General features: G+C 48.3%; 1 protein-coding gene across 3 annotated transcripts in view; it reads left to right on the top strand.

Moving 5' to 3' along the window:
- The window catches only part of DYNC2H1 (dynein cytoplasmic 2 heavy chain 1), an 852,364-nt gene that overhangs the window by 88,166 nt on the left and 738,518 nt on the right, over positions 1-25,680 (top strand). For all 3 annotated transcript variants that reach the window (XM_075337457.1, XM_075337458.1, XM_075337455.1), the window contains exons 11-13: positions 15,543-15,718; positions 22,607-22,802; positions 23,119-23,214. In XM_075337457.1, the coding sequence (XP_075193572.1) occupies positions 15,543-15,718; positions 22,607-22,802; positions 23,119-23,214 (468 nt within the window). The remainder of the gene's footprint in view (positions 1-15,542; positions 15,719-22,606; positions 22,803-23,118; positions 23,215-25,680) is intronic.

Here is a 25,680-nt window from a genome sequence, read left to right as displayed (position 1 = left end):
GTGGGTACCTTTAAATGTGGGTCATGTATATATTGTAAACATGTGGTTCCATCAAGAGATTTTTGCAGTGCAGTCACTGGGCGAATGTATAAGAATCGTAACTTTGCGAACTGCAAAACAGAGGGAGTCATTTACCTCTGTACATGTACGTGCCCAAAAGATTATGTGGGAAAGACTAGGAGACCATTGAAAGTACGGATAGGAGAACACCTAGGGGATGTGAGAAATAAACGGGACACACCCCTAGCTCGTCACATTAATTCACATCATAATGGCGATCTGGGGTCTTTCTCCTTTAGGACAATTGAAGTGATTTCCCCATCAATACGTTTGGGAGATTGGGACAAAAAACTGCTTCAAAGGGAGACACGCTGGATCTTTTGGCTAGAGTCAACCAGTCCAGGCGGGCTAAACGAACAACTAACATTCTCTAGTTTCATCTGTCCTTAGCATTCAGTATATTGGGATATTTATTCCTTCCTAGATATATGGGAAATTAAGTATATTTATATACAGCCATCCTGTATAGGTCTGTTTTGTGGACTACGGGGTTTGTTCCTTGATCATGGACTTAATGTCCCTGGTCGCTATAGTTTATTCATGTTGACGGATTGGTCCACATGTGCATTTCTTGATATCCCTTGTGAATTGTAACTATAATATACCATTGTGGGGCGTTCTTTGTAATTTAGTGGGAAAGGGGATTTATTATATTTTTTGAATCCACTAGTGCTATTGGTCCATCTAGTCTTATCTTTTGGTGGGCATAACTCATCCCCTTGCGCTGTGAACCATGTGGTGCGTGGTTGCGGAGTGTATTATTGTGTCCCGTGATCATGTGACTGCTATTGTACGTCACATGGAGGGACAGTCTCCGCCCCATTGTGATGAACCGCAGTGGAGCGCATAATGCGTTCCACGCGAGCGGCACTTCCGTTCCAACAGACGTCACTTCCGGTGACGTCAGGAAGCGCCATTTTTAAAGAACGCTCCTTGCCCCACGTGTGCAGGCGGGGATTAGGACCGAGGCAGAGCGGTTTATTGTGGCCGACACTCTGTGCCCGATTGTGGGTGCTCCTGATGAACCTTGGCGGGACTGTGTGCCAGGGGGAAACGCGTCGAGATAGCGGTTCCCAAACTGGGCCTGTTTTTTCCAGTGACTACACTGAAGTATTAGCGTTGATCTGGTGATCTGTTCAAATTCACATCAATAAGCTAAGTACCTTTGATATGTTATCGTTACATCTACAGTGAATAGACTGGAGTTATAGTTTATTCCATGCTATGGCTAAGTATGTCATTATATCTGTGGACCATCCATCTGTGTGCCTACTGTGGAGTCATGTGTCGAATGTTTGATTGACTCTTATTGATTTATTTGTGGGAGCAGGCGAAGGCAAGGCTTATCAGAGTCTGTTGTGCACATTGTAGTAACCTGTTTTCTTAGCACCACAATATGCGCTGTTATTGAATGCACAGGACAATTGATATCCATATAGGTGGCTCTAGGGACTACATCCAAACGGGGGCACGGTGTCCACTGATAAATTTCATATTGAGATGGTCATTCTAATCTCAAGCATCTTATACTATATTGTATCGGTCATTTCAGCATTTCTGTAGAGTTACACCCACATGTGTGTCAGATATCAATAGACATTCCTTGCAACCCTGTAAAAATTTTTTGCAGTGCAGCAACATTTTAATTGAGCACTCCTATATTCCCAGACTAGTTGCACCTCTTAAATTAGTGCAGGGAAAGGAGGGCGAGCCGACGGTGAGCGGGGGCGCCTTTACGCAATCTAGGGTGCCGACCTCCGCAGGCTAGGTAGGGAGAAGTGAAGGGGTGTTGACCACTCCCAGTCTGCACTGCAGCACTTTTTCTCCCCTTTTTTGTTGTATGTGTACATGTGTGTGTTATTCATGTTGGGATATACATTTTAAACTTTATTATTAAAGCATTGAAATTTTAAGGGGTGTTTTCTCACGGTTTACAGTTTATGATCCCTTAATCATTATCTATAACGGTTTTTTGCTTTGAAAAATGGCCTAGGGCTTATTTTCAGGAGATGTCTTATTTGTTTTTCCATGAACAACAATCCACATTTATTTTTGAACAAGAAAAAAAAAACAACATTTATTCAAATACAATCATGTCACCACATTCTGGAACATCAACATATCTCTCCAAGCTCTGTGTGTAATATGTGAGTGTCTATCTATCTATATCTACCGTGTTTTTACAAAAATAAACCCTCCCCCAAAAATAAGCCCTAACAGGAATTTTCTGCATTTTCAGAGCAAGGCTTAAATATAAGCCCTACCCCGAAAATAAGCCCTAGTCGCAGTTCAACAATGAAGTGTCCATGCAGCAAAAAATTTAAAGAATGCTGCAGGACATTTTATTGTGGAAAGCAGACACCTCTCAATCATACTCACCAGACACCGAGCAGGACCTACAGTGATCTTGCCCACACACACACACACACACACACACACACACACACACACACACACACACACACACACACACACACACAATCGCACACCCACACCTGTCCGATTGCACACACAATCAGATTGAACACCCACAAATAAGTAGATTTTGGGTACTCACCGTAAAATCTCTTTCTTGGAGGCTTCATTGGGGGACACAGGAAACCATGGGTGTATGCTGCTGGGACTAGGAGGTGACACTATGCAAATAAGAAAGTTGGCTCCTCCCCCGCAGTATACACCCACTGACCGGAGCTGAGGAGATCAGTTTGTGTAAAAGCAGTACGAGGAGAAGCTTGAAATCCAGAACATTCCGGATCCATTGAAGTCTTAGAAAAGGGCGGGTGCTGTGTCCCCCAATGAAGGCTCCAAGAAAGAGATTTTACGGTGAGTACCCAAAATCTACTTTTCTCTATCGCTTCATTGGGGGACACAGGAAACCATGGGACGTCCTAAAGCAGTCCCCAAGGGTGGGGAAGAGAAAGACCCGAAAACCAGATTAGCAGAGACAAGGCTCTGTAACCGGAACCTAGTCCTAGACCCCGTAGGGAACCCCTATCTGGCTAGGGGCCGAAGTACAGAAGAAGAGTTAGAGTACTTAGGGAGTACTAAGAACTAGTGTACCATGCATGTGCTGGGGAATAGGATGATCAGGGAAAAACTGCATCCTCTGAGGCCGGTAGCTAATAAAGTTAAGGAGCTAGGGCGACTGACAGCAATAGGTCGGACTAGGGGAGAAAAACCCGACAGGACCTGGTACCACGTTTGAGAGTGGAGAATGAGCGAAGAACTAGGGTACCTGGTAGAGGTAGGTGCCAGGTAAGCGGAGGCCAACGGAGCCTTGGCCCTTTACTGCCGCAGGACAAATAAAAGGGAAAACCGACTGCCCAAAATGATGCAGGGGAGTCGAGATACTTGAGAAGAATGTAAGGGGATTCCGCCCTAGGGGAACTCGACCTATTGATTACGCAGTACCTGAGGGAAGTGATCTGTCCCGAAACGAAATAGCCCGCAGGCGGGAAAATGATACGGGAGATAAATTCCCTTTGTATAGAAGCGGTCCAGAGGACTTGAGAAGTCCGGAGAAAAAAGACCAAGTGAAGGAGCTAAGGAAATCCAATAATCAATCTTCACAATGACCGGACAGACAGGAGAAGTGAGTCCGGGCAACTACAATGGCGTGACTGAGAAAACTCGAACTTTGGAATCGGGTACCAGATGACCATTGAAGTGAATTACTGAAAGGAGAACCCCCTATGGGGGAGGGCTCTAGTGATGTATGACCTGTAAAGGGAGAAAGAGGAACCACTTCAGTGGAGACTCAAAGAAGGGCTCGGACTATGTGGGCGGCCTAAGTGCTAGTCGACCAGAGGAGTGACGCCTATCCTTGGAAGGTGGCAAGGACAAAACGGAGGAGTGACGGAAGAATGAGTAAAAAATCAATACGTGAGTTCAAATGGTCTGGCAGGAACTCTGATTGAAAAGTGCAGGAATGCACAAGCGTCTGAGACCAAGCGGAGACGAGTGGTCGCAGGATTTGGTATGGCCGGGACTTCGGAGAGATCTAGCATATCTCCAAGAGACATCCAGAATGACTAGGAGAGGGGGAAAATGAGGTAGACCCGGGACAGGGGAAAAGAAGACCCCTCTTGGCCTGAAACGGAAGTAGGTCCTGTCTAGGTGTTAGCGGAGATTGGCAGATCAGACGGGGACCTCTCGCTGTAGTGTTGAGTGTTCGGATGGAAAACCCCCAGTGGCCTGAGCATTCAGGACTCCGTGAAGAATTCTGCTGCGGAAAGTAGACAGACAATATATGAAACCTTACAGTTTGTCCGGAAGAGAGAGCCCAATGACTGGGCCGACAGGATAGTATAAGTCCCTTGTTGAAGCTGGTCCTCCGTGGACTCAGTACTGGTTAAACGATCCTGTGTCTGGTTCTTAACTTCATATGTTGACTGTGAAGGAACTGAGAAGGTCTGATCTCTATCTGAAAGAGAGAAAACGTAAGTAACGATATATGGTTTTAAACCTTTTCAGTGCCTGGCCGGAACCCTAGTGTAGGGTGCAGTCAAGTCTGTTCTAGGCCAAGAAATAGGCAGATACGAGAAGTACTACGAACCACCCGGTAAAGGTGGCAGGAAGTAAAACGGACAACATACTGGTTGGCAGACAGAGCTGCACCATGCTAACCACATTTGAAAAACCAAAATGCTGCTTCAAGAAGCGATACAGCCAGTGCACGGTTAAGAGAGAAAAACCCTACCTTGTGGCTACCTTAGATGAATGGTGCGAGGTAGGAAAAGGTCCCGGGCCACTGGAAAGCGACCAAATGAGAGCTGCTGCTGCTGTGCTGCGTCACGGGGTCCGTGGTTGCTGCAGGGAGTGAATCACACGACTCTCCAGTCAGGTCGCGTGTTGCCTTACCTCAAGATCACGCTACACGTATGGTGTGAGGTAGGAGATGGCTGCAGATCGTTGAGAAGTGAGTAAATAATTGCTGCAGAAAGAGAAGACAAAGAACTGGCCAGGGGATCCTGGCTTACCTTCTGTTTACCAGAATGAGTGGTCTGAAGTAGGGGAAAACCCCCGGATCACTGGGGAGCAACCTAATGACAGTTGCTGCCGTACCACGTTAGGGGTCCATAGAGACCACAGTCCTCGCCTCAGTCGAAGAAGAAGAAGGAGATACCTGACCCGCCAGGTGAGGTAGTACGTTTTCATCGATCCTGAATACTGGCACTGAATGTGACAGTTGCTGCCGTACCAGGAGACCACAGTCCTCGCCTCAGCCGAAGATGAAGGAGCTACCTGACCCGTCAGGTGAGGTAGTACGTTTGACTCGGTGGGTCGTGAGCAGGGCAACACATACCTGTTACGGTAGCCAGCTTCTGGTCAGGAGAAACACAAGCCCCCTGGATAGTGGGCATGCTCATAGATCCTGGATCTTGGCACTGAATGCGGCCGCTGTTGGCGGGCCGCCTCATGGGGCAGTGTTGGATGGAGCTCTCGCCTAGGTCGAAGATGAGCGGAAAGGCTGAACAAGGCACTCAAGCCTGCTGCTGTATCCGGCTTCTGGTGCTGAAAAGTGCTGGCCCATAGGTGAGTGGGCAGGCTCCCCAAATCACTCTCACGCTGTAGTAGACAAGGGGATATAAAAACGCTGCACCCAATATAGAGGTTACGTTTTGGAATACTAGCACCCCGGATGGTGAGTGGGTGGATAGAGAAAACACTGGATAGTGGATTCTGGCACCCTGGGAGATAGGCCGACATATAGAGACACTGGTACACAGGCAAGTGGACAGGTCTATGGAACCTTCAATCAGAATGGCGGACGGGTTGGTAGAAAAAAACCTTTGGCACACTGAAACTGACAGGTGCAAGTAGAGACCTGACACCCTAAACAGTGGGAAGGTTCACACAACGCTGTTACAGTGGTGTAGACAGGTGCGTATGGAAACCCTGTTACACTGAGTAGTGTAAGGGCTTGTGAAAACCCTGATACACCAAAGCAAACAAATGTATGTGGAAACGCTGGCCCACGGAACAGCGGGCAGGATCCCCAAAGCACCTGGGTATTGGAACACACAGGCTTGACGCAGACAGTGGCACACTGGGAAGTGGACAGGTACAGGGAAACGCTGGCACACAGGAGCAGGTCAGTGCCTAGAGAAACACTGGCCCGCTAGAGAGTGGACAAGTACGAGGACTAGCACACTGATGAGAACTGGTACATAAAGAAACACAGGCACACTGGTGTCACTTGCGCACAGGTAGAAACTAGTGTAGAGAATAAAGGGCAACTGCGCACCGTAACCGTCAGGTGGCACGCAGAGACACTGACACGTGGGAGGTACCTGGAAACACAGGGCATAAACATGGAACACAATGGAAAAACTGACCGGTTCACGGAGACACTGGAACGATCACGGAAAAAACCAAGCCATGGTCCGCCGTGTAAACAACGTGTGTAGCGAGATGTGAACTGCTGATTGCTGGGTAGAGCGCCATAATCTATCCGTAACCTGACGGACAACCGGGTGTGAAGACAATACTCTTGGGAATATCTAAAATGCTGTAGTGACATCCGTAACTGGTGCCACAGGCGCATAAAACCGCTGGACACATAGGATCAGCAACTAGTGCTACAGGCGTTTAACATCTGGGGGACAGAAAGGCAAACTGACAATGAACACCCAGAAATCAGGAGCACATCTGTGCTAGTAAGGATGTGTGTACAACACAAGACAGGAGCCAATAAAATTGAGCGACATACGGCTGCTACACAAAACAGAATTCTAGTGGATGGGCTTGACCCCTCACCAACAGCACTGCATGTTCAGGGAGACAGTACCCTGGAAAATGAGCCCTGAGGGAGAGTTTGGTGCCTGTTGGAGGGCTCAGAAGTGGCGCACTGAATGCTGCAGGGAGCGCTGGCAGACCCCAAGGTTAGGGGAGCAGTGGCTAAACACTGCCAGTGGGGTGCGTTGGGTCCAGCACTGCCTGCGGGTGATCGCAGAGTCGCAAGCCTGCAGCGGTGGTGACACAGACTACCTGGGAAGGAGGGTCGCGGCGGCGCCAGGAACGCTTACCCGGTCGGTGGCGGCGCGAGCAGCGCTCTCCTGGGCAAGCACGGGCGAGGCGGTGGCGCCGGCGGCTGCAGAGTCGAGCTACCCGGGCGGGGGGGATCGGAGCACACGGCGGCGGCAGCGCCGCTTACCCGGTGGTAAGGGCCGGAGAAGGCGCAGGGATGACGCGCGCCGGCGATTGGCGCCAGGAAATGACGTCAGACGCCGGGAGGGAGACTGGTGCCGCGCGAGGGGAAAAAAGAGGCGGGAGATTTGAAAAGCCCGCGTGCGCGGGCAGAATACCGGCTGGGACGCAGACACTGAGGGGGCCGCAAAGCCGGGGGCTAAATTTTAAAAGGTAGGCCGCCGGAGGGGGACGCCGGGCCACAATGGAGCCAGGGGGAAACGCCGGGTAGTGGACGCCACAGCAGGGGGGCCGATCGGGGGGGTGCAGGGAGGCAGCGCTACCGGGGAAGCAAGCTACAGAACCATGGGGCCTGAGGTGGGCTCTAAAGGGGATATGGGACCCCCTGACCCAAATGGAAAAGAGCAGTGGGGAATATAGACGGGATCCCTCCCCCCCCTATAGCCCGGGACAGGGGAGTGCAGAGTACTTAGCCTGAGGTCCCGGCTTGTCCTTGATCCTGGATGCGTCCTGGGAGGCGAGCGAAGACGTCTCGACGGTCGTCCCGGGGATAGGGGAGACCGGAAGGGTACCTCTCCATCCTAGGTACGGTCTTCGTCCTCCTACCCCACAATCAGGCTCGGGAGCGAGAGAGTCTTTGGGGAGGGGGGCAAGGACCATCCGCCTGTCCCTCTGTGCGGATGCCCCCCAAACGGCTTGAAAGTGTTAGGGGGGTAGGGTCCTGCCAGACAGACACGGAAGACAACGGAAGTGGCGGACGGACCCCACTTCTGTGCGACCGGTCTCTATGTGGGAGAGCAGGGTGAGCGATTACACCCTGTCGCCCGACGAGCTGTGTCTGCAAAACAAAGGAAAAAGATTAATAAAACACAACAATACAAACCTGAGGGGCTGAGAGCAGTCCCTGCGTGTCCAACCTCCTCGGACACTAAGCAAAAACTGATCTCCTCAGCTCCGGTCAGTGGGTGTATACTGCGGGGGAGGAGCCAACTTTCTTATTTGCATAGTGTCACCTCCTAGTCCCAGCAGCATACACCTATGGTTTCCTGTGTCCCCCAATGAAGCGATAGAGAAAGAAGGATTTTTGTGTACTCACCGTAAAATCTCTTTCTCAGAGTCTTCATTGGGGGACACAGGACCATGTGTGCATGCTGCTGTGACTAGGAGGCTGACACTAAGTAGACATAAAAAAAGTTAGCTCCTCCCTAGCAGTGGTTACCCTGAGCCGGAGGCGGATCTATGCCAGTTTAGTGTACAAGCAGTAGTAGGAGAAACCTGAACAACCATAACTAATCAAGGCAATAACAAGAAAACACACAGTATCTTATCTAAACCTATACTGTGTATATGTATATATGTGTATATATATATATAAACATAAATAGGCCGGGTACAGAAAAACGTGGTCCCATAAAGAACCAGTAACATTCGGCAAACTAAAGGCAACCCAATATCCAAACAGGGTGGGTGCTGTGTCGCCCAATGAAGACTCAGAGAAAGAGATGTTACGGTGAGTACACAAAAATCCTTCTTTCTCTATCGTTTCATTGGGGGACACAGGACCATGGGACGTCCAAAAGCAGTCCCTCGGTGGGTACAGGAGCAATCACACAGATCCATAACATATCAAAACTCTGTGAGAATGCGCGGTGCAAAAGTATTCCGCCTTATCATAAGTGTGCGACAGCCGCCTGCAACACGTTTCTCCCATGGGAGGCAGCCGCTGACGCCTGAGTGTGTACCTTGTAAATCCTGGAAAAGGTATGAAGGCTGGACCACGTGGCGGCTATGCAGACTTGCTCGGCTGACGCCTGGCGTCTGATTGCCCAAGACGCACCAATTGCACAGGAGGAATGGGCTTTTACACCCCTCGGAGGAGACCTGTCACTAATCCTGTAGGCCTCTGATATGGCCGGCCTGATCCAACTTGCAATGGTAGCCTTGGATGCCGGCATGCCCCTTCCTGGGCCCAGTAGAAAGGACGAATAGGCCGTTTGAGTTGCAGAAGGGTGCAGTTCTCAAAACGTAACTCCTAAGAGCTCGCACTAGATCCAGTGTAAGCCGTGACCTTTCTAAGGATCGAATGGGGGCTGGACCGAAGGATGGAAGCACAATCTCCTTATTCAGATACTACTTTCGGTAGGAAAGCAGGAGATGGGCGCCGAACAACCTTGTCTTGGTGGAAAACAAGAAAAGTGACCGGCATGAGAGGGCTGCCAGTTCAGACCTTCTTCTGATTGAAGTGACTGTCACCAAAAAATCCATCTTCCCGGATAGGTGCGACATTGAGGATTGCTTTAGAGGTTCGAGCGGGGCTAATTGAAGAGACCCTAGAACCAGATTGAGGTCTCATGGTTCTAGCGGGGAACGATATGGTGGTGCCAGATGGGCGACTCCCTGGATGAACGTCCTGACTTGTGGCCGAGATGCTAGATTTCTCTGGAAAAGACAGATAGAGCCGACACCTGTCCTTTGAGGGTTGCTAGCGAGAGACCCGCCTGTAAGCCTGAATGTAGGAAGGCCAGTAACACTGGGAGTGACGGATCCAGTGGATATGAGTTGCCGTTGACCTCGCCCCATTGAAAGAAGGCCTTTCAAGTGCGGTAGTAGATGTTCGAAAACGAAGGCTTCTGAGCTCTGACCATAGTCTGTATCACCTGTGGGGTAAAGCCTACCTGGGCTAGTAGCCAGGATTCAACAGTCATGCGGTCAAATTGAGAACCCCTGAATTTTGATGGAAGAGAGGACTTTGCGACAGCAGGTTCAGACGATCTGGGCGCCACCATGGGGTGTCTGTGATGAGCTGCGTGAACTCTGCGAAGAATGCTTGCCTGTGCCATTCCATGGCAATGAGAGACACTGGGATGCCCTCTGCTTCGATTTTCTTGAAGACTCTTGGGATCAGTGGAAGCGGTGAGAAGATGAAGGGTAGCCTGACTGATTCCACGGAAGTATGAGAGCTTCGACTCCTGGCGCTCGCCGGTCGTGGTAAAGGGAGATGAACTGAGTGACTTGATTGTTGAACCGAGAGGCCATCAGGTCCACATCCGGAATCCTTCATCTGAGGCAGATCCCTTCGAAAGCCACTCTGTTGAGGGACCATTCGCCTGCCGCCAGACTTTGCCTGCTGATGAAGACTGCTGTCCAATCCTCTACGCCGGGGAAATGTACTGCGGGAAACCTGGAGTGGTGAGGCTATGCCCACTGTAAGATCTTTTTCACCTCTGTCATCGCCATGACGCTCCTTGTTCCGCCCAGGTGATTGCTGTATGCCACTGCTGTGGTGTTGTCCGACTGGATCCTGGTTGGCGATTCCTGTATGAAGAGCTGAAAATTCTGTAGGGTTCGGAGAAAAGCTCTGATCCCTAACAAACATTGATAGGCAGTCGGCACTCCTGGGAGGATCACCGACCATGAGCCGTGTGTTTTGGAACATCGCTCCCCAGTCAGAAGACTGGAATCGGTGGTGACTGCCTGCCAGTGGTATGAAAGACATTCCTCTGGACCGATTAGAGCCGCTGGTCCACCATAGAAGCGAGCGTCGGGTTCCCGGAGTCAATTGGATCCTGCGATTCAAGGTGGATAGAGAATTGTCCCATCTGTTCAGCAGGGATAGCTGAAGGAGAAGAAGGTGGAAGCGGGCAAACGGAACCGCCTCTATTGCCGGCACCCTCCGACCGAGGACTGTCATGCCAAAAAGTGTGGACACCGCCTTGGAGTGACGGAGGATCTGGAGGTCTCTTCGGAGGGAGACTATCTTTCCTAGCGGAAGGACACGCGTCCTTGGATGGTATCGAACTCCATGCCTAGACATGTAATCCTGCTGGCCAGGGTCAGAGAGGGCTTCTTCCGATTGATGAGCTAGCCGAGTCGGGACAGAATATCGATGGTGACCTGAACACATAGGGGACAGTCGACAAAAGAAGACCCCCCCCCTGATCAACAAGACGTCCAGGTACGGAATCACCAAAAAACCCCTCTGGAGTGCCGGATAGACATGGCAGATGCCATGACCCTTGTAAACACTCGAGGTGTAGAAGCGGGGACGAAGGGTAGAGCGGTAAACTGAAAATGATCTTCTGCTATTGCGAAGCGCAGGAATATCTGTGCTGTTGGGAAATTGGGATGTGCATCCTGTATGTCCGATGATAGAATTGATGAAAACTCTATTATGTACCCTAAGTCCAGCATCTCTCCGACCCAGGCGTCCGTGATCAAAACCCGCCAGACGTGATTGAAAAATGAGACAGGCGCCCCCCCCCACACCTGATCTGCCCTGGCGCGCGACGACCATGAGTCATCTAGTAGGGTAGCGCTGTGATCTGGATGTCGTCTTTGATGGCTGGCGTGGCTTAGAACGCCAGGAAGGGCATGTTTTGAAGAACGGAATCTTCCTGTTCCTCTGCGGGGGCCTGTTTCTCTTATGTGCTGGGGAACTGGAGCTCCTGTGACCTCGGCGATAATCTGATCCAGCCAGTCCCCAAACAGGCGACCTCCTGCAAAGGGGAGGGCTGTAAGTGATTTCCTAGAAGCCGCGTCCGCATTCCAGGCTCTGAGCCAGATCGCCCGACAGATGGCCACCATGTTGCTAGCCGTTTGCGCTGCGCAGTAGGCTGCTGACAGAGATGCGTTGACTATGTACTCACCCGCTAGAGCAATCTGTGTAGCAATGTTGTGAACTCCGGATTGCTCGATCCCGCGCGAAGACCGCTGCGGAGGTTATCGGCCCAGGACATCATGGGTCTTGCGAGTCAGACGGCGGCGAAAGCAGGAGGAGTACCGTGCCCGCCGCCTCACAGGCCAAACGGGCAAAACTCTTGGTGTTTCGATCCGTGGTGTCTCGGAGAGCTGCCCCGTGCGGGAGAGAGAGTACTGGGAGATGACAGGCGGGAAACAGGAGGGTCGACCACAAGCGAGCCTGCCCATTCCTTCCTGAGAGCCTCAGGGAATGGGTAATGTAAATCAAACGACTTACCGTTGTTGAATATCTTGTCTTTGATGGCTGGCGTGACCGGTTGTTGCCTGTGCTTGCGCAGAATTTCAGCAAATTCTGGATGGTCACAGAATTGCCTGAGTGCCCGCTTAACCCGTTTGAAGGAGACATGCGAGCACTGGGTAGCCACGGAGTCCGTCTGGAGCTTCAGTGTATGACTTACCGCTTCGACCAGACTATCTGCCATACGTCTGACATCGGCCGTCTGATGTGGATCCAGCAGCGAGGCTGCATCCGACTCTTCTCCTGAAAAAAGGTCGGCCGGTCCCGAGGACGAGTGGTACTCGGGCTCTGGAGGTGATAGAGACCTCTGGGAGGAACTTGAGAGTAGGCCCAGCAGGTCCGCTTCTGCGCTCCAGTAGTAGGGTCTGGATCAGACCGACTGTTGTCCAGAGCCAGATGGACCGGGGGAGCATGGTCGTGCGTAGGGAGCGCCTGCAAACGCCTGCGCGATGGTCAGAGACGCCTTTGGAAGAGAGTCCACAGACTGGGACAGAGGGGTCTACCACTGCTGCAGTAGCGACAGCGACGGGGATGCTGGCGGTGGCTGGGGCATCTGCATGGGCTGATGGTCTGGTACGCAAGCCGAGCGGGGGGGCGTAGCCTGGCCTTGGGAGAATTTTCCTTGCAGGCTGTGCATGCAGAATACGCATGGATCGGGTGACTAGAGTTAGCCATGGTGGTTAGGGAAAACCACTATTAACGCTAGGGGGGAGACAGGAGATTGGGGGAAAAAAATAAAAAATATATAGTCTGTTCCTAAGAAGGAGCAGCACTCACCAAGGTCCTGTGTCCTTCCCAGGTCAGCAGAGGTTTCAGAAACTGCGGGGACAGCATTGCTGAAAAAAGCGCGGCCCTTCCTGTTTTTTGTTTTTTTTTCATTCTCTTTCTGTGGAGGGCGTGCAGGGGGGCTGGCCGGCTTGTATCCGGGCAGAAACTGCAGGGGGTGTGCCTGGTTAAGCGCGCGCATGCAAACGGGGGGGGCGGAGAGCTGAGGCCCGAGGTAGGCCCAAGCCGGGGACTAAATTTGTGGGAGCGCAGCGCTGAGTGCTGGGAAGTCCTACTTGCGTCCTGCTGGCATCGCTGCGATCCTCGGCCTCATCCTGGCTGCCGGTGAGTTGTTGTACTCTGAGGGAGCTGGGGAACACTGCTGAGCGCTCCTGCGCTGCAATGACCAAGATCCTCTGCCTGGGCCCAGGGTAGAAGTGAACGCTGGGGGAGGCCTGGTGTTACTGAGCGCTCCTGCGCTGCAGAGCCTGCGATCCACTCCTTGGGTCCTGTATTGTAGGGGATGCTGGGGAGGTGTAGAGCTGCTGAGCGCTCCTGCGCTGCAGTGGTAACTGTCCTCTCCCTGGGTCCTGGATTGACGGGAACGCTGGGGAGGCCTGGTGCTGCTGAGCGCTCCTGCGCTGCAGAGCCTGTGATCTCACATCGGGTATGGAGAAGGCCACGGGTTGCAGAGAGTCATTGCTGCCTCCTCCAGAAACACCCCTTGGGACGGTACCATAGGGGAGGACGGGGAGTGTGCCCTTAAACATGCTCGACCCCCAAGCAGCCCTGGGACGGGCAGGAGGGGGAGAGGGCCTGGCTTCTCGAGCCTCAAACAACCCTGGGGACGGTACCCGGAGGGAAGGAGCAGGCGAGGGTTCTCTCTGTTGCAGGGACGGGAACCCTGCATAAAAGACAAAAGAATAGAAAATGAGAGGGCTGAGCGCCGCCGTGGCCAAAAAAAGGAAAAAACGGAAAAAATATAGCCTAGGCTAAGGTTGGCCCACAGAGATATGGGCCCACTTCAGCCTCCTACGACACTAAGCAAAAAACTGGCATAGTACCGCCTCCGGCTCAGGGTGTACACTGCTAGGGAGGAGCTAACTTTTTTTATGTCTACTTAGTGTCAGCCTCCTAGTCACAGCAGCATACACCCATGGTCCTGTGTCCCCCAAAGAAACGATAGAGAAATCAGATCACACACACAATCACAGATCAGATCGTACACACACCACCACATCTGGCAATACCGATTTCTTCTGGCTGGCAGAGAATCCTGACACGCAGTGCAGTGGAACGCAACTGGGTCCTCCATGCATCTCATCTTTCCCTGCTGGCCGGAAGCAATTGGTATTGCCAGGTGTGTGTGTGTGTGTGTGTGTGTGTGTGTGTGTGTGTGTGTGTGTGTGTGTGTATGATCTGATGTATGTGAGTGTCAGCCAGAAGCAGGGGATGCAGCATAGAGCTTACCTGCTCTGAGCGCTTGCCAAAGATCACAGGAGGACCTGGGAGCCACGTAGATGTCCGGGGTCTAGTAAGTATGAGTCTCCTGGGAAGGAGTGGGGGGGGGCTGCTTCTTTTGGGGGGTAAACTTACCCCCAACCATGTTTTTCCAAGAATAAGTCCTACCTCGACAATAAGCCCTAAAGCTTTTTTTGAGGCAAAAAAAAAAGTATGGACAGTGTCTTATTTTTGGAAAAACACGGTCTATCTATCCTTCTATATATTATCTATATATTTATATTTTTCATATAGCCGTCTATCTATATATTATCATATGTCTATATATCCCAATTATCTTTTTATCTATCTATATACTGTATATATATATATATATATATATATATATATATATATATATGTGTGTATATATATATATATATATATATATATATATATATATATATATATATATATATATATATATATATATATATAAAAGAATCTCTCCATCTATCTATCTGTATATCTCTTATCCATCCATCCACACACACACTGCACACACCAACCTGTCTCCTCTTCAGCTTTAGATTACTGCAATGACCTTTGGTCACTTGATGTGCTGTCAGAAAGGTCTTGAAGCACTGTTATCATCATTATATAAACTCTGGGACCCTAGGACATTGGGGGCCCTGTGAAATTTCCCAGTTTGCTGTCTCATCCCCCCAACACCAGTCCTGCATATCAGCCTGTCTCCTGTTCAGTTCTTTTAGGCTCCTGCAATTAAGATATGTTTGGTCACATGACTGTGAATTCATGTAAGGTTGTTTAATCAATCTGAACCTCGGAATACAACTGTTGGGGTCCCTAAGAGAGTGCGGCCCTGATAAATTGTGAATTTGACTCCTCCTAACACCAGTCCTGATTGTAACTAGGGCTTATTCTTGGAGTAGGTCTTATTTTTGGAGTAGGGCTTCTATTTCAAGCACACTGCAAAAATCCTGTAAAATCATGCTAGAGATTATTTTCTGGGTAGCTCTTATTTCGGGTAACACGTTAGTACAGGTACACATATCCATACTACTGTGCGCTCGTGACCTCTCTGGCTTCTGTCTTTTCCGGTTAACTGAAGGTGGAAGATTCTGTGAAGATAGCGGAAACTCTTCTGTCAGATCTGTCGGGGTTTCAGGCCTTTCAGAAAGATGCGGGAGAACATCTGGAGCAGTTCAGAGAATACGAACAAGAACAATTTAGCGACTGGTCAAGGGAAATTCAGTCTGGTTTGTCAGATCCAAAATCAGGATTTTGGTAAGTGAATCTTTACTTTTGTCTCACTTTTCTATTTAAAATACAGTTAGGTTGTGTATCTCAGACTTAGGAATATTCTGGTAAAAATTACATTTATGTCGCAAATATTATACCTGCTGCATAATGTTCTTCTTTGGCTCTCTTTCTTTTATGTTTTTTTTTTTTTGGAAATTAAACTGAAATTTTATGGATATAATATAAAACAAAGGCACACTGAGAATACAATTAGTGAACAAAGGAGGACAGTGGTCTGGCTATCCCGGATACCTTTTCAGCTGCATCACCTTAGTGAGCGAGGCTACTCAGAGCTGTCCTCCTCCTCAGCCAGGATGAAAAGTCAAGCTCTTGGTGAGAATCACCTGGTAGATGTAAGGCAAATACTCGAGATACACATTCCCGTGCCTGACAGTTAAGGTTTTCCATAAAGTGTGGGCCAAAACCAAAGCACTGGTGGAAATGTCGGGCTGCTTTGAGTTTTCTCTCATTTGGAACAACTTTAATTTTTCTGAGTTTGACAAGTTGGAAGGATTTTACCTATGGGCAAAGAGGGGGAATCTTGAATTTCACAGCTTTTCAATAACCAGGTTGGGGGAGGAGGAATAATGCGAGGACCCGATCCACAAAGACCCGCCCATGTTGCACCAGTGCAGTGCTTTTCTTTCTTTGATTAAAGATATATAATCAACCAAGCATCAAATGTTTGTATAAGGCTAAGTTCACACTTCCATTGTTTTGGATCAGTCACATGCGTTGCTTGACGCATGTGACTGATGCGTTGTACAACGGATGACAAAGAAAAGAATTTCATTGTCGGACTCCGTTGTGTGCGGGGGGCGGAGTTCGGGGGCGGAGTTTGGGGGCGGAGCTGAGGACGTCAGTGCCGCGGTCTGCATGGCTGGGGACAGGTGTGTGTGTGTGTGTGTGTGTGTGTCTACATGCGTGTGTACATGCGGAGTGCGGGAGGGGGCGGAGCACGAGGGGGCGGAGCTGAGCGGGGCCGTGGAGCTGAGAACGTCAGTGCCGCGGGGACTGCAGGGCTGGGGACAAGTGTGTGAGAGTGAGAGTGTGTGTGTGTGTGTGTGTGTGTGTGTGTGTACACATGCGGAGTGCGGGAGGGGGCGGAACCGAGTGGGGAAGTGTCGGCCTCCTTGCACACTGTATCCAGGGTAAATATCGGGTAACTAAAAGCAAAGCACTTTTTGCTTGGTTACCCGATATTTATCTTGGTTACCAGCATACACCGCTTAGCGCGGGCTCCCTGCACCCGTAACCACTGTAAATATCTGGTAACTAACCAAAGCGCATTGCTTGGTTACCCGATGTTTATCCTGGTTACGGGGGCAGGGAGCCAGAGAGAGCATGCGCAGCAAAATCCTACGGATCGCGCTGCTAAAAAACGTTAAAGGCTGCGTTGCTCCCGCCCGGCGGCCAGTTAAAAAACGACTGACCGCGAAGCAGCAAATGCAACGCAGCATCTTCAGTCGCAATCCGTCACTAATAGAAGTCTATGGGGGAAAAACAGGATTCCTGCAAAATATTTTGCAGGATACCGTAATTCCTCTAGGCGACGAATTGTGACTGATGCAAAACAACGGAAGTGTGAACTTAGCCTAACAGGTATGACTGGATTCAGCATCTTAGTGTCTGTATGCACTGCCGTTACTTCATATAGCAAAATCTTGCTGGTTGAATCTCTTTAAGAGACATATGAATTTGTGTTTGGAACAACTTACTGTTGCGAGACGTTCTTTTTAAAACTTATCAGAAAGAGTTTACTGATCAACACAAACCTGGAAAATCAGTTGTGAATAGCAATATAGTCAATACCACTGCACATCACATGCATTACCAAAGACCAGCAATTCCAGCCGTCACTTTAGGGATTAGTTAAATGTTTGACCAAATATAGTTGGATAATTTTTACATTCATAATTGTGTATAGCCCAAGAATGATGTTATAAATATTCAAATGGCCCTTGGCAGAATTAGGTTAACCTCTGTGTCCTATTCTCAACCTATGCTCTGGGACATTTCTCCAAGATCTGTAGGGTGATGGGTGTGGAGACACGGAGGTCAGTGGGTGCTCTCGTCCGCTGGCCAGGCCGCCTTTAGTAAGACAGCATGGCCCAGGGCTCATCCCAACTGAACACCCGGCCTCCTTAACCGTGGGCGGAACACTACTCAGACAACACAGGGTGAGGGAATCACAATATTAAGACTTTATTGGATCCCCAAACAATTAACAGCATACGGCACATAACCAGCAAAACCACAGAATGTAACCGGCAACAGTTTCTCCCCTTCCGCTGGCTCACCAGGGGTTAGAATGTCTGTGCCTCAGAGCTTCCAGGGCTACTTACTCCAAACCAGCAGCACCCCCGCTTTCGGTGGGCACCCACCGAGAATGGAATAACGTCAGATTTAGGAAGCTGGCTGAGGGCTGCAAAACCTGTAGTCAGGCGACTGGATTGTCCCAAGCTGGATTCCTTCCTTAGGTAGTCTTTGATATCTCAGCCGAATCCTTGCATTCGATGCTGAAGTCCATATAGTATTATAATCCAGGTTCAGTTATAGCTTGCCAATTAGATCCGCAGGTCCTAGATTGGCATCATGTAGCAAGAGTCTACCCGGGCAATGGACAGTCCTCCTTCTTATACCCCCTGAGCTCTCCATTCAGACCATTGGGGTCTTCATGATTGGTGGATAAGACTGGGCTCTTATTGGCTAGATTTTGTGATGATGCTACCAGAAGAGGTCTGGACTCTGCAGTTATGGAGTCAGCAGAGCTTTGGTGACTTTTCTACCCTCTGCTCTTTGGCCCTCTGTGACCCCGTAACTTGCTGCAGTTTTTAAAATTCTTCCCAATAATTTTGTCCATGTGGTGTATTTACAGTGCCTTGAAAAAGTATTCATACCCCTGAACTTTTCCACGTTATACCCACATACTTGAATGTATTATTTTGGGATTTTGTGATTTACTAACAAACAATAGTATTTGTGAAATGTAAACAAAATTATACAGGATTTTCTAAATATTTTGAAAATATAAATATGAAAATTGTGATGTGCATTTGTTTTTAGCCCCCTGTAGTCTGACTAAAATCCTGAGTGACTAATTGCCTCCAGAAGTCACATAAGTAGTAAAGGGAGTCTACCTGTGTGTAATGTTTTCTCAATATAACTACAGCTGTTCTGTGAAGGCCTCAGAGGTTGTTTGAGATCATTAGGGATCAAACGTCATCATGAAAATCAAGGAACACATCAGACAGGTCAGGGATAAAGTTGTGAAGAACAGTAAAGCAGGGTTAAGTTATAAAAAACATCACAGGGCACTTTTCAATTCAGCATTCAAAATGGAAGGATTATGGCACAACTGCAAACCTACCAAGACATGGATGTCCACCTAAATTTGATCCCAAGCAAGGTGAGCACTAATTAGATAAGCAGCCAAGAGGCCCATCGTCACTGGAGGATCTACAGAGATCCATAGCTTAGGGGGGGGGGACTCTGTCCATGGGACGACTATTTAGTCGTATACTCTACAAACATGATGTTTATGGAAGAATGGCAAGAAGAAAGCCATTTTTTAAAGCAAGCCATAAGAAGTCTTGTTTGCGAAAGCCATGAAGGGGACACAGTGAGCATGTGGAAGGAGGTGCTCTAGTCAGATGAGATCAAAGTATAACTTTATGGACTAAATACAAGACACTATGTGCAGAGGAAAACTAACACTGCACATCACCCTGAAAACACCACCCCCTCCGTCACACATGGCGGTGGCAGCATCCAGCTGTAGGGAGGCTTTTCTTTAGCAAGGACAGGGAAGCTGTTGAGAATTGATAGGAAGATGGATGAAGCTTCCAGCAGGACAATGACCCTAAACATCCAGCCAGAGCTACAATGGAATAATGTCAAAGTTATATTCATGTGTGTAAACGGCCCAGTCACAGTCCAGAGCTAAATCTCATCGAGAATCTTTGACAAGACTTGAAACTTGCTGTTCACAGACGTCTCCATCCAGTCTAACTGAACAAGAGCTATGTTACAAAGAAGAATGGGCAAAAATTTCAACTTCTACAGTGCCTTGCGAAAGTATTCACCCCCGTTGGCTTTTTAGCTGTTTTGTTACAGTACAACCTGTGTTTGAAATATTTTTGTAATATGATTTGTGTGTGATGCATCAGCACTAAATAATCTAAGTGGGGGAATTGAAGTAGTGACTCATCTATAACCAGGAATCTTCAAGGAGTTGAGCCAGCATGCATGGCAGGTGCCGGCTGTATTGTACTTGGTGATATTTGGTATTGTTACATCTGTAACAGTCTGATCTATGATTATAATTAACCTGTAAACAGAAAAAATCAAAATGTTAGAATTGCTGTTTTTTTTCTTTGCTGTGCCCCCACAAAACAATGCAGTGAGAAGTACTGAACCATTGTTGTTACGGAAAAAAAACCATCAGCACCAGACACAATAAACGAGCCCTTACATTGCTCCATTGATGGAAAAATTAAAAAGGTTACAGAAAAAGGCAAAAGAAAAATTTTCGTTTTTTTTTAGACATTAAAGTAATAATAAAATAAAAATGATTTTTACCATGATAACCCTGAAATGAAGAATCTCTTTACTAGGTCGTTTTACAATGAACACTATTATTATTATTATGATTTATTATAGCGCCATTTATTCCATGACGTTTTACATGTGAAAGGGGTATACAAAATAGGGACAAATACAATCATCATAAACAATACAAAGCACAGACAGGTACAGGAGGACAGAGGACCCTGCCTGCGAGGGCTCACAGTCTACAAGTAATGGGTGAGGATACAGTAGGTGAGGGTAGAGCTGATCGTGTGGCGCTGTATCAGACTGAGGGTTACGGCAGGTTGTAGGCTTGTCGGAAGAGGTGGGTCTTCAGGTTCCTTTTGAAGCTTGTCCAGGTAGGCGAGAGTCTGATGTGTTGTGGCAGAGCATTCCAGAGTATGGGGGAGGCACGCGAGAAATCTTGGATGCGATGGTGGGAAGAGGAGATGAGAGGGTTGTAGAGAGGGAGATCTTGTGAGGATCGAAGGTTTCGTGCAGGTAGGTACCGGGAGACTAGGTCACAGATGTATGGAGGAGACAGGTTGTGGATGGCTTTGTAGGTCATGGTTAGGGTTGGGAACTGGAGTCATTGGGCAATGGGAAGCCAGTGAAGGGACTGGTAGAGAGGAGAGGTCGGGGAGTAGCGGGGGGGAGAGGTGGATTATTCGGGCAACATAGTTTAAAATAGATTGTAGGGGTGAGAGACTGTTAGAAGGGAGATCACAGAGCAGGAGGTTGCAATAATCTAGGCGGGAGATAATAAGGGCATGCACTAGGGTTTTTGCAGCTTCTTGGGAAAGTAATGCAGGGATCCGGGAAATGTATTTGAGTTGGAGGTGGAGAGAGCTTGGATGTGTGGCTTGAAAGAGAGAGCAGAGTCTAGAGTTACTCCCAAGCAGCGAGCTTGTGACACTGGGGAAAGTGAGCAGCCATTGACATTTGGATGTGTCAGGTGGAAGGGGGGGGGGGTTTGAGTGAGGAGGAGGAAAGATAATGAATTCTGTTTTGTCCATGCTCAGTTTTAGGAATTGAGCAGAGAAAAAGGATGAAATAGCAGACAGACATTGTGGGATTCTGGTTAGTAGGGAGGCAATGTCAGGTCCAGAAAGGATCTGCGTATTATTAGCGTAGAGGTGATACTGAAAGCCGTGGGACTCTGAGTTATCCCAGGCCAAAGGTGTAGATTGAGAACAGCAGGGTCCAAGAACTGCACCTTGGGGGACCCCGACAGATAGGGGGCGAGATGAGGAAGTGGTGTGAGAATTTGGACGGTTAAGTATGAGGAGATCCAGGATAGGGCCAAGTCTGTGATGCCCAGAGATGAAAGGATTTGTAGTAGAAGGGGGTGGTCTACTGTGTCAAAGGCAGAGGACAGGTCCAGGAGGAGGAGGACAGAGTAGTGTCACTTGGCTTTGGCGGTTAGTAGGTCATTAGTGACTTTAGTTAGGGCAGTTTCAGTGGAATGATGCGGTAGGACGCCAGATTGTAGACAGTCAAAGAGGGAGCAGGGAGAGAGGTATGAGGACAATTCAAGATGGACATGTTGTTCCAGTAGTTTTGAGTCATAGGGGAGAAGGGATATGGGACGATAGCTAGACACAGAGGAAGGGTTAAGGGAGGGGTTTTTGAGGATGGGTGTGATGGAGGCATGTTTAAAGCATGAAGGGAATACACCAGTTGTTAGTGATAGGTTGAAGAGATGGGATAGGGTTGGGATGAAGACTGTGGTGAGATTGGGGATGAGGTGGGATGGGAGTGGATCAAGCGGCCAGGTGGTGAGATGTGATCTTGAGGGTAGAGTGGAAAGATGATCTTCTGTCATGGTGGAGAAACTGGATTTGGAGGAAGAGGGCTGAGTAGTTGCGAGGAGGGGCTGTGGGGATCGTGGACCAAAACTTGCTCTGATGTTGTCAATCTTTCTGCTAGAAGAAAGAGGCAAAATTAAACCCAAAAAACTACAGTGGAATTGCTTTTTCTCGCTTTTTCTCACTTTTTCACCCCACATGGAATTTGTTTCCTGCTTTCAGTACATTATATGGTAAAATGAATTATTTCATTTAAAACCACAACTCGCCCCACAAAAAAACAAGCCCTTGTTCGGCTATGTAGACAGAAAAAAATCAAAGAAGTTACGGCTGTTTGAAGAAGGGGAGAGGGAAAGTAAAGCACGAAAATGGAATATTGTCAGTCTTTAAGGGTTAATATTAGCATGTGGGCAGCTGTATGAAGTTTCCCCTGTTTTATATATCGTATTGTTCACCTTCTGGAAATACGATCCCTAATCCTTTTGTTTTCTTTTAGCATAGAACCGAACAGTCAGGTGATGGAGTTGGACCACTCTAATGGAGCACTGCGGATCCACTATTCTGACCGGTTGGTCGCTTTGCTGCGTGAGGTCCGCCAGCTGTCTGCACTTGGATTAGTAATTCCAGCTAAAATCCAGCAAGCCTCCAAAACGGCCCAGACCTTCTACAAGCAGGCCATGATTCTCAAGCAGGTCGGCTATGAGGCTGGATTTATCGTTTCTTCCCTTCTGTTTTATACATTACTAAAAAAAATAATTTCACTTTAACGTTAAAATAATCACTCTTTAGATTGCTGCCATTGAATCAGGTTAAGTACCACTGTTTTCTGATTTGGTAAAATGATAGGATTTTAATAACACTTGCCTTATGAGAAAATACCATAATGGTTTTCCAGCCCGCTGTGCTCCTCTGCGAAACCTAAGTAAAAGAAAAGGAGCGGTGTCAGGACAGAGAACACGCCGAGTGGTCACAACGTTGATGACTTTACCACTTTTTCTTTGTTTTTAGGTTGCCCATTTCTACAACACAATAGACCAGCAGATGATTCAGAGTCAGAGGCCAATGATGCTAAAGTCCGCATTAGCATTTGAGCAGATTATTAAGGTGAGTGTCTTGTATTTTTTTTTTTCTCATAAAGGGTTACTTCCCTCTTGGCCATTTACGGCACACCTTCTTTATCTCCTGGGACCCCTGCCTACAAGGAGAGCAGAGGTCCCATGACCGTCCTGGCAAAGCTTCCAATTTCTACTGCCTCCGGGCCTAGAAGGAATTTCGAGACTGTGCATGTGTATGGATCTCTCCATTCACTTCAGTCAGTAACACAAACAGACGAGCAATCTGCTCACCTCATTTATTTGATTTAGGCTGGATCACACTTGCATATGACTTGCATGAGTGCAATGTGAGAAAATCCCGCATTGTCTTCGAACCAATGTTAATCAATGAGGCAGCTCCGATCTGCTCTTTTTTTTTCAGCTCTGTTCGGACTGAGGAAAAAAATCGCAGCATGCTGCGATTGCAGGGGTATCTCGCGTGAGACTAGCCAATGCAAGTCTAAGGGTGCAAGAAAAAAAAAACAAACAAACTGATGTTACACGGACAGCACACGGACCATCCTAGTGACATCCACTTTTATGGACACAATTCTGTCATGTAGCAGAGAACACTGTAAATGGTCCTGTAAATGATCCTGTAATGACTAATAGCTGCTGATAAAAAAAACAACGGATTGCACACTGACAGAACATGGATGACAATTGAGAAAAAATTGTCCTACTCTCCAGCATGAGACTCGGACCGATTTTTCATACGCAAGTGTGACTCCAGCCTTATATGTCATATCCCAAGGTTATACCATAAGTAGCTAATGGCTAAATGTCCATTTAAAGAGACCATGTCAGCTTTCATAAGTCTGCTTCAGTAAATTCTTCTTCATATCATAACAATCTTGAATCATTATATCTTGTCTACTAAAGGGTGCTTTACACGCTGCGACATCGCTAGCGACAGCTAGCGATGTCATGCGCGTTAGCACCTGCCCCAGTCGTTCATGCGACATTTTGTGATCGCTGCCGTAGCGAACATTATCGTTTCGGCAGCGTCACACGCACATACCTTTGCAGCGACATCGCTGTGACCGCCGAACAATCCCTCCTTCAAGGGGGAGGTGCGTTCGGCGTCAAAGCGACCGCCCAATAGCAGAGGAGGGGCGGAGATGACCGGGACGTAACATGCCGCCCACCTTCTTCCTTCCTCTTTCCCGGTGGACGCAGGTAAGGAGATGTTCGTCGGTCCTGCGGTGTTACACATAGCGATGTGTGACGCCGCAGGAACGACGAACAACCAGCGGCATGCACCACCAACAAATTTAGGAAAAGGAGCGACGTGACAACGATCAACGATTTTAGATGTTTTTGCAATTGTTGCACGTCGCTACTTGGTGTCACATGCTGCGATGTCGCTAACGGCGCCGGATGTGCGTCACTAACGACGTGACCCAGACGATATATCGTTAGCGATGTCGTATTGTGTAAAGCACCCTTAAGGCTCCGTACACGTCTGCAATACTGTGTTGGATCTGTCACACAGTATTGCAGGTGTGTAAAATTGCAAACTGCATGTAACAACAAGCAACTTTGCAATTTACCTCTTGTTAAAAATCCCCTCCGTTCTCAAGAATGGAAGGATTTGTTACCGACCACCTCTTCAGTGGATCAGCTGTGGTTGGTTTCCTAGGCTTTTTTGCACTGCTCTTTAAGTGCCTGGTTTGCTGGCTCCAGACATCTCAATGCCATGGCCTGAACTGTCAGCTCTCAGGAGAGCAGGATGCCGGGACTTTGGAACCCATGTGCTAATGAAAAAACATCATCAGACATATACTTTTTAACCCCTTCAGTCCTGGGCGATTTTCCATTTTGTTTATTTTGCTCCCATTCTTCTGAGAGCCGTAACTTTTTTATTTTTCTGTCAATCTTGCCATATGAGGGCTTCTTTTTTTGCGGGACGAGTTGTACTTTTAAATGAAACCATAAGTTTTACCATATAGTGTACTGGAAAACCGCACAAAAAATTTCAAGTGCGAAAAAACTGCAGAAAAAAGTGCGATCACACAATAGTGTTTGGTATATTTTATTCACCACGTTCACTATATGGTAAAACTGATGTGTGGGTGTGATGCCTCAGGTCGGTATGAGTTTGTAGACACCAAACATGTATAGGTTTACTGTTATCTAAGGGGTTACAAAAAAAATCACAAGTTTGTCCAAAAAAAGTAGCGCAGTTTTTACACCATATTCCGTTGCATTCTCATTTTTTGGGATCTATAGCTCAGTGATGACTTATTTTTTACTTCTCGAGCTGACATTTTTAATGGTACCATTTTCTTTATCGTTCCTTTGGGAGACCCAGACCATGGGTGTTTAGCTTCTGCCTCCGGAGGACACACAAAGTACTACACTTAAAAGTGTAGCTCCTCCCTCTGAGCTTATACACCCCCTGGTAGCCAGTCCTAGCCAGTTTACCGCTTTGTGTCAGGAGGCATACATACACACATGCATTCTCATCTGATTT

This window comes from Anomaloglossus baeobatrachus, chromosome 2 (genome assembly GCF_048569485.1).
Source record: "Anomaloglossus baeobatrachus isolate aAnoBae1 chromosome 2, aAnoBae1.hap1, whole genome shotgun sequence".
Lineage (NCBI taxonomy): Eukaryota > Metazoa > Chordata > Amphibia > Anura > Aromobatidae > Anomaloglossus > Anomaloglossus baeobatrachus.
This window is presented reverse-complemented; position numbering and strand designations above follow the sequence as displayed.